General features: G+C 31.1%; 1 protein-coding gene across 1 annotated transcript; it reads left to right on the plus strand.

The window, feature by feature from the left end:
* The first annotated feature begins 4,141 nt into the window (after nucleotides 1–4,141).
* LOC124536950 (homogentisate 1,2-dioxygenase) lies at nucleotides 4,142–7,894 on the plus strand. Its single transcript, XM_047113620.1, has 10 exons — nucleotides 4,142–4,351; nucleotides 4,992–5,164; nucleotides 5,259–5,355; nucleotides 5,422–5,599; nucleotides 5,689–5,809; nucleotides 5,882–6,012; nucleotides 6,199–6,353; nucleotides 6,593–6,719; nucleotides 7,250–7,431; nucleotides 7,705–7,894. Exons 1-10 carry the CDS (start codon nucleotides 4,337–4,339, stop codon nucleotides 7,843–7,845), a joined length of 1,320 nt encoding a protein of 439 aa, XP_046969576.1. The 5' UTR covers nucleotides 4,142–4,336; the 3' UTR covers nucleotides 7,846–7,894.
* The last annotated feature ends 2,454 nt before the right edge of the window (nucleotides 7,895–10,348 follow it).

Here is a 10,348-nt window from a genome sequence, read left to right on the forward strand (position 1 = left end):
ATAGTTTAAGATATTGTGTATAACATAAAGGTCAATATTTTTTTTTAAATATTTTATTTGTGACAGATTTATTGTAAATGATCTCTTATTTACGAAATTTTATAATTCATATTTATTTGATTTAATATAAAAATCAATCTTGCTCTATGGCATCTAATTTAATTATTAAATTTATATTTTTGTAAATAAAATTGCATATTAAAAATATTTATGAATCGATCAATAGTATCGATATGGATTCCATATTGGTATTAAATTCGTCTTGATGGAGCCAACATTTGATCCAAATTTGGATCCAAGCAATTGGTCCAAAGTTGCTTACGAACACTTTACGGAGCGAACGGTTTTCCGAGAGTTGTTAAAAATAAAATGGTATTGAAAATGTGGACTTATGAAATTAAAATGTTGAGGTTATTCTGAAACTTGAACAATTGAATGAATAATAGTTCCAATCGATATTATCATTGATATACGATTTGTAATCGATTATAGGAACATTTTCATTCGCAAGTTTCTACAGAATAAATTTGTGTAGTGAAGAGTTAATGCTTTGATTTTTGTAAGTGAGAAATGTTTTTTTTTTTGTCGCGAACCTTTTGTAGCTTTATTATTTAAAGTTACTTTTAATGGTTTCGTATTTTTTTTTTGTCATCGGTTAACCTTTAATTGTGATACTTTGAAATTGTAGGCTTCATTGTTTAATTATTTTCTCGAATAAATATGTTTCAATATTAGATTATGCATAATATTATATTTAGATCAATTGTAATTATGGTTGTCTTATGCTTTGTACACTGTTACCTATATCAATATACAATATCATTAAAATTTGTGTATATTGGGCCGGTGTAGGCCATGTGATATTATTGTATTATAAGGTAGGGTTTAGGATCGAGTGTGCCTCGGAAGCTTAAAATCGTAATAAGGCTTAGTTGACACATCTTTTTTAAAATAAATAATATTTAAAATAGAAACTTTTTATAACTTTTTAATTTTTTCTTTAAATGTATGTAAATATTTGCAATGTATTATTACTATTATAAAGTTTCATAATCATTATTTAAATGCTCAGTTATAATGCCTACTAAGCCTCATATCAAATTTATTATAAATATTTCGGATGTATTTTTTACTTATAATAAAATTTGCTTCATTCTGTATTCTGTATTCTGCTGGACAGTGTCGTAATATATAATAAAACTTAGTAATTATACTTTTGAGGCACAGTTGAATAAATTGAACGAACTTTTAATTTTAATCTGTCGCAATATCTCAGTGTTGTTCATTTTGTTTTAGTAAATTTATTTATCTACATTTTTTTATTTTTAATATACTTAACACGTGAAATGAAATTATCCGTGTTAAAAATACCATGTTAATAAAAATAATTGATATGTATATTTCAAGTATAAAAATTCGATTTATTTTTATTGTTTATTTTACAGTAGTAAAAAGGATTAGTTGAAATTTTTTTAAGCGAATTGCTGCTAAGAATTACTCCTTTGCTGTTCATGGTTCGAAATTGTCAAGTTGAATTTTGGCGGTAAATCGTTTTTTTTTTTTAAGACTGATTTCGTATTTATTCCTTCAATTATTTATTAACATGGACTTAGGAATATAAATGAATTGTCTTAAATGTTTGTTTCGTGTGTACGCGCTTCTGAGTGACATTTGTTACTGTGATTCTTGTTGTTTACCATTGTGATTAGTAGTTTGTTGTCACGCGTAATGAGGTTCTTTTTAAGCTTTTTGATGTTAGATGATGTATCAGTTGCCTATGGATTATTATAAATTGTGATTTCTAAACCAAAAAATATGGTTAGGATGTGAATATTTCTGAAATAATGATCACTGTGTGTATTGTATGCGTTTATTATTTTTGAATTTCGAATAAATGTTTAATTATGAATTATCTATGCTCTCTTTACAAAGCTTTTAATATTTTTATTTCAGAAATATTTCATTCGATGTTTACCATCGTTACTTATACTATTTTGTTATCAAATTTTACCTGATTAATATTTGGAAAATGATATTGGTTATGCTGAATTAATTGTTTATTTCTGTAATTATTGGTTTTTATATTCGCTGGTAATGTCTTTGCATGTCCAAATCATATGCTAAAGTATTATTAAGAACAATAATAATGTTAATATATAATTATACTCGTAGATGCAGGTGTTTTGAATTATGCATACAAATAATTTCGCAATAGTTGAATACTTTGTATAATACAATTAGATGTTTACCAATGTATATTCCGAGACGTTTTCAGAATAGAATTTGAATTAAATAATCAAATAACCTTAGTAATTGTTTTATTTAAATCTAAAACCTATAAATAAATAAATCTAATTGTTGTTGTTGAATCTCTCTTTTCTCTTTTTAATTTTGTAAACAATTTCTCAATAGGAACAATTGAGCAGCGATGGTACTTTATCAGGAATATTCACGCAAATACTGACGACATTCATTCACAGTTAACTTAATCAGTTTAATATTCGAGTAGGTTTATCTTCTCTGATGAGCATTTATTTTAAAAATAGATATGCAGCTGCAAATATTAAGTGTAGCGGAGTATTATCAACAACAGCCTGTAAATTCCCACTGCTGGGCTAAAGGCCTCCTCTCCTTTTAAGGAGAAGGTTTGGAACATATTTCACCACGCTGTTCCAATGCGGGTTGGTGGAATACACATTAGGCAAAATTTTTATGAAATTTGTCACATGCAGGTTTCCTCACGTTGTTTTCCTTTACCGCTGAGCACGAGATAAATTATAAAGACAAATTAAGTACATGAATCAACGGTGCTTGCCTGAGTTTGAACCCGCAATCATCGGTTAAGATGCACGCGTTCTAACCACTGGGTCATCTCTGCTCTCGCGGAGTATTATGTGTAAATATAAACGAGTACCCGACTTTCAGTAAGAGTGGTAAGGTACCGAGTACTGACGTTTATTTTATGTAATAAATGCATATCATATCCTATAAATGCCAAATGCTTACCATACTGCAAAGATACACACATACATGCATACTATAATTTTCTGTTTTTGTTTTTATTCTTATACGACTTCCTTGAAAACATGTAAATTGATTAGTAATAGACGATTTTATTAAAACGTAAAAAAGCTATTCGTTTCATTAAAAATATTTATATTATAACAAATATAATATTTAATACCTGTTAAGACTGCTTGTCTGCAACTAAAATCTGTGCATTTTTTAGTCTTAAACTTTTAAATAATCGAATTAGTCTTTATTTTATTATTAATTTACCCTCTGAAGTGGGGTGTGGCCGTATTTTCCGTAGGTATCGCGTGTTAATATTCGCTTCGTTAATTAATATTCATATTAACAGCTTACACTGAATATATTATATATACAGCTTAAACAGTAAATAATAATAAGAACCAGTAAGGTATTTCATAATAATTTAAGATCAAACAAACATATACTAAAATCACATTTAAATCACTCTGAAATAAAATAAGTAACATCGAAAGGAAAACTTAACATCGTTTTAGATATTTTTCTTTTATTTATGGAACAAAGTGTAAAATTGAAAAGATTCTAAGATGACATACAAACAAGTTAATTTCCATACTTGTATAGGTAACTTATGAAATGACAATCAAGAATAAAACATGTTTTGTAAACAAGTCAGTAACTATTTTTATATTTATATACGGAATAAAAGTTACGAAATCTTTATGGTGAAAAAAATTGTTATCGAGTATTTTTTGTATAATAATAATAAACATTTGGTTAACGTGTTAAATGTAAACGTTGGAAGTATGAGTTTATTATATATGCAGTATTTGGGCTGGTCCAGATTTGAACTTTGGCTGAGATATATATCAAATCATATCAAAATAAACTTTATTCAAGTAGTAGGCTTTTACAAGCACTTTTGAATCGTCATTTTACAACCAAGTGAAGCTACCACCCGGTTCGGAAAGTAAATCAAATCAATGCTCTTATCACTCTATTCCCAAATTGGTTCAAACAAAGATAACAAAAAAGGAACAATTCTGATAGCATTTATACACAAACATTAATATTCATCCAATACGTTTCCTTTGACTGGAATCATAATTATAAAGTAAAAAGTTTTCTTATAAAGTTTTTGCGTCTTATTAATTTATCAATAGGTCAAAATAGTTCTGTTTTGTATTTATCTCGAACATTGGCAACCTGTTATCGTCATGTTATCGTAATAAACAAGCAGGCTAATTAACATACCTGCAGATTTACCAGTTAGGCTTAAATAAACATCTCGCTTTTATAAGTGTCGCATATCTGGTGCCACACGTTTCATCATTTCGTTCGAAATATGGAAGAATTAAAGGTGAGATTTCTTTTATCAGTTATTAGTCCTAGTTAAAAAATTATAGTTCAGGGTCTTAAAGAGTTACTCATTTAAATAGAGTTGTAGAGGTTTTAAGTTATTTTTCATTTATAATGTCGTAGGTATCAATCTAATATTACAACGTACAAAGTAAAAGTTCTAGATTTTTTTAAATAATAATGGGTTTAAATTGTTCACAGAGAATTATAGGAATTTTTCAAAAGTCGCTTTTGAGATTACATACAAGAACTACTTATATACCTAAATATATGTATGTTTATTAAATAGGGATTGTTTAGTTATGATTGATACATTTTCAGAAAGGCTTTTATTTCATATTATAATTTTAATAGTAATACGTTGACAAATCTGAGAATATAATTAAGTATATTGTTTCCACTACTGTAAGAGGGCACGAAACTTTATTGTTTTGATTAAGTGGACATACCTCACATACCTACATGAAATGTATCGTATCCCAAAACATATACAAATTAAATACGTAGCATATAGATTTATTATAAAAATATATTCCGTCAATAGATTGTTTAGCAAAATATTTCAAGTGAATTCGAAAGAAAAATGCACGTTTAATGTTATTGTGTACGTAACGTATTATGGTATTTTGGTAAAATTTTAGTATCTTTCCGGCTTTGGTTCGGAATTCTTGAGTGAGGATCCGAGAAGGCCTGGTGCCTTGCCTGCGGGTCAGAACAGTCCACAACAATGTCCGTACGGGTTGTACGCGGAACAGCTATCCGGCAGCGCTTTTACAGCTCCCAGACATGATAATAAACGGTCCTGGTTATATAGGTGAGTAAACTTATTCTTATTTAACAGTAAAAAATAATTTTATTTTAAAAAAAATTGTACGTGCATTACTTTGCAACGGTTATATTATTTCCAGAATCCGCCCTTCAGTGATTCACAAACCGTTCAAACGAAGTGACATCGCTAAATATATGACACACAAATGGGATGATGTCGGGCAAGACCCGAATCAGGTAAGTTTTAACTATCAACACGATCGATATTTTATTAGACGATTTAATTGCTATATTTGTATTTAGAGTCGCTGGCTCCCCTTTGACATACCATCAGCGGAACAAGATTTCGTGGCCGGCCTGCACACGGTGTGCGGCGCGGGCGATCCTCGCTCCAGACACGGCATCGCCATCCACGTGTTCTTGTGCAACACTTCGATGGACAAAAGCGCATTTTACAGCAGCGATGGAGACTTACTCATTGGTAACTATTAGAAGACGATAAATAAAATTTCTCTTATGTGTGGTAAGGTGTGAAAAGTCTGACAAATTCGTTTATTTTATCTCATCTAGTGCCGCAACAAGGAATCTTACATATAACTACGGAATTCGGAAAAATGGTTGTGTCTCCAAACGAAATCGCTGTGATACAACTTGGAATGCGATTTGCTGTTGCGGTTGATGGACCGTCTAGGTAAGAATGAAATTCAAACAAAACAATAGCTAATAATGTTAAAATTACCAATTTTCTATAATGTCATTACAGAGGATATATTCTGGAGGTATTCGACGGGCACTTCAAGCTACCTGATCTGGGACCGATAGGTGCTAATGGTCTGGCAAACCCGCGAGACTTCCTCACACCTGTTGCTCATTACGAAGATAAGGATGTACCCGGTACATTTTTATGTTTGAATAAACTTTCTTGCGGCAATAGAATATTCACGAATTAAACTCAAATCAAAATTAAAGAACGATAAAAGTTGCATGATCAATGATGAATGAATCATTCAAACATTTCCTTGATAAACGTATCATATAAATTATTTTCGAATTTGAAGTATTTGTGTGCTATTTTTCAAGGTTTTAAAATCCTGAACAAGTACCAGGGTGCCATATTCGAGGCGGAACAGAATCATTCGCCTTTTGACGTAGTGGCATGGCACGGGAATTACGTGCCCTACAAGTACGACCTCAGCAAGTTTATGGTTATCAACTCAGTTTCATTCGATCATTGTGTAAGTGTTATTATATTTGTAACAAAAATTTAGAAACCGTAAGTTAAGTAAGAGGAGTATCTATATGTATATTTAATAAATCGTCTGATTATAATCGTACATGTAATATTGCCCAACATTTTGAAATATGTCTTTTTTTATATTGTAAATATTTTTTTATTATCAAACTTGGTAGAATAATATACTTATTCAATATCTATTGAGATCTTTGAAGAAAGCAATTGTTTTTTGTATATCAGGATCCGTCAATATTCACCGTATTGACATGCCCTTCAACAAAGCCAGGAGTGGCGATCGCTGACTTCGTTATCTTTCCACCGCGCTGGTCTGTGCAGGAAAATACCTTTAGACCTCCTTATTATCATCGTAAGTATATTTTTATTTAAATTAATGTTATTAAGAAAATTATTAAACCTAAAAAAAGTATTTATGTCAAGCATAAGTTAATTAAATTATTATTTACATTATTTAATTCGAATCCATACTTTCTGATCAAGTGATATATTGACTTATTGAGGCGTGTTTTAACGCTTGGTATGAGAAATAGTTTAACAATATAAAATTGCTACTCATACATAGCATTGTTGTGTTGATTACTTGCCCTAAAATAAAACTGATGATTGTGTGAAAGTTCCGTATCAAATGTGATTTAGTTTAAATTTGAAAAACAAAAGAAAAGTTAACTTCTTATAATAATAGGATACCTATTAGGTATGTTGGAAAGATATGTATTTATACTTACTAAATGTCTGATTTTTATAAAACATAATTAGTGTGTTGTCGTCATTATATTATTAATTCGAGAAAATGAAATTAAACAAATTTACTTTTAAAAATATGTATTTAGTAAATATATAAATGATTCAAGAAAATATAATATTTTTGCATTTTTATAGGTAATTGCATGAGTGAATTCATGGGTCTAATCCTGGGGTCATACGAGGCCAAGGAGGGAGGTTTCCTGCCTGGCGGCGCGTCACTGCACTCCATGATGACGCCACACGGACCAGACACTACGTGTTTCGAAACTGCTTCTAAAGCGGAATTAGTCCCACAAAAAATCGCTGTTGGCACTCAGGTTATATATTAATTAAATATAGCCAATTATATTTACGAACGAAGTTTTGAAGTGAAAATTCTTAAGCGGCTTTTAGATAATCAATTGGTGGACGACTAATGACAGTAACACGTTAAGGTCGAGCATTTGTTTACATGAGAGAGAAGAAAGATATGACATATACAAAGAGAGATTGAGAGACAGCTATGTTTTGTTAAAATTTTTCACTTTTCTCGGGAGTTATATTAATTATACAGTTATATAATTATATATTAATTTAAAATCAAATTTCAGGCATTTATGTTTGAATCTTCACTGAGTATGGCTATCACTAAATGGGGCCTCGAAACCTGCCAAAAACTCGACGCGAAGTACTACGAATGCTGGCAAGAACTACCCAAGCTATTCTCTGACAAAATAAATGTTCAATGTTAATATATTTTTTTAAATATATATAAATAAAGTTTATATACAACTCAAACTAGTGTGTGTTTTTAATATCTGTAGCGTGAAAAACGTTGACAATAAAACTAATATCACTGGTGATGTTGCTGTACCACTGTTGTATCGCAATGACTTAGTGGCGTATTCCTGTAAGAGACCGCACTCCACTTTCCTTTTCAAGATCGAAGTGTCCCTGGAAACGCGAATCATAAAACAACTCATCCCTGGCGTCACACTTATAGAAGGCCCTTTGACTTGCAGCGCGTCGACCACCGTAGTGTTCTGAATGAATACCGTCGAATTTCCATCCGTCGTCACGTTTTGGACAACGGTTAGAGTTTTAGTAACATTAGTGCTCATCTTCTGCTCGCGTTCAGCGTCCCATATAAAACTGGACATAAGTTTACAATCTATACGGGTTTCTTCATATTCCCCATTCGTTTTATGAATACTCAGCTTGCATATCTCGCCTGGTCTTCTCGTATACTCCCCGTTGTGATAGTGGTCATGTTGGTTAGCGGACATTCTGCCCAAATTGTACAAAGCCAAACCGGTTAATAGGTTATCAAATCTACTACCCGAGTTTCTGTACTCGTAAACATATACAGGAGGATGTCCGTGGAACACGGGATGTTGCACCGATCCATAGCTTATCTGCTGCGGTGGATAATAGTGGTAATGATTCACCTGTGCTGCGTGTCGCGTACCGTATGAGGAATGACTGTTCCCAGAGAGACCCGGCGTGTGGGGGTAGCCGTGGGTTTGAGTACCACGAGGGTAAGATTGTGGAGCGTGAGGGTAAGTATGAACATATGAATTGCCAGACAGTCCGTTGGATGCAGGGTAATGACTTCCGATTGATCTGCCACCATAACCTCCACCTCTTTTCGCCCATAGAGAGGATGTTAGACAGAAAAATAAAAGTAAAAAATAATAAGGCGACATTTCGCGAAAGCTATCGACTTGGAACTGCACTCGTGCGTGTACGAAGCGATGTTCCACTCCCAGTAGTCGGGCAATCACATTAGGCGTGACGCAGGCGGGCGGTGTTTAGCGACAGCAAACACGAGGGTGGAATATCCCTCACGGAATTGGATCACTTGAAAATGTTTACGCAAATAAGTCTCGTCAATTAACCTTAATAGCTTTCGTGGGTCAATGAAACGGCATTTTGAATTGAGATAGTTTTTATTCGTAATAATTAGCGGAGCTTAAAATTACAATCCATTACTGCGTAAACATAAATACAATCGGTCAGTCGTGTATTCGGTCTCTGACTTATTCTTGTGACTTAATTGATAATAAATTAGAATGGAATCGACCTCCAAGGGCCGGCGAAAGGATTTTAGAATAACTTAAGATTATTTTATAGTTAAAACTTTGCAAAACTTAAGGTCGCCGGAAGACGACATTTTTTTTTTATTAAAAATAGAAACTTATTTGAATATCTTATTTTTAATTTAACTCTTAGCAATGTTTGATTACTATGCCATGTTCACTTTAGAGATGAAATTTGTAATAAAATGTCAAAGGCCAAACCAACTCTTTCACACTTAAAATAACTTTTAATTCGGATATTTTTTTGACAAAAATAACATATAACATTCATAATGAAGTACATTATTTCAATTAATTCAATAATTAAAATATAATGGAAATATTATTGTTAACGGAATTAAATTGTATGCAGGGATTTCAGTATTTACAAAATCTATATTTATTAGTGTATAGGTAGAATCATTATAACATATATTATTAAGTAAAATAATAATGTATTAATATAATTATAAGTATTTTTATTACTGTATGTAAAAGAAATTACATTCCCTTTACGATTATGTATCAAAAACATGATCATTACTGTTAATTTTTTTTTATTACTAGTTTACATACATCCTATAAATCAACGATATTAATTTTTGACAAGCCAGATGACTATAAATATCAATAATTATGTCAATTTTTTTTTAAACTAATCCATACATAATTTTTGCACTAGAAACATTGTTTATATTGAATACATCGTTATTCCATGGGATTATGTGTAAACACAGTAGAAAGAATTAGGCCCAAGACGAATGTTGTTCTCGTAATTATTATAAAATTTCATATTGAAAGTGAACAGGACATAGAATTATTTATAACCTCACTCAATCTGAGTTAGGATGTTTTGTAAATGCCTTTGTCAATGTTTCGTATGCACATTTATTATATAACAAAAATATGTTGTTTCCCTTAAAACAAATCTATCATCAGATTTATCCAAGAGATTCTTGCATTTTGAAAATATTCAACATTGGCCCCTAAATAGCACTTTACGCCAACACTAGGAAGATCGCTAATATTTTTTGAATAGTATATCTATACATAAAAAATGTTACTTCTATATAAGTAAAAATGATTATATGGTTACTTCAAATCGTTCCTATTGTTATATTGCTTATATACTAGTTATAATGTTAGTTTAATTGCATATATATCAAGTCAGTCTATT

Source organism: Vanessa cardui, chromosome 17 (assembly GCF_905220365.1).
Source record: "Vanessa cardui chromosome 17, ilVanCard2.1, whole genome shotgun sequence".
Classification (NCBI taxonomy): Eukaryota; Metazoa; Arthropoda; class Insecta; order Lepidoptera; family Nymphalidae; genus Vanessa; species Vanessa cardui.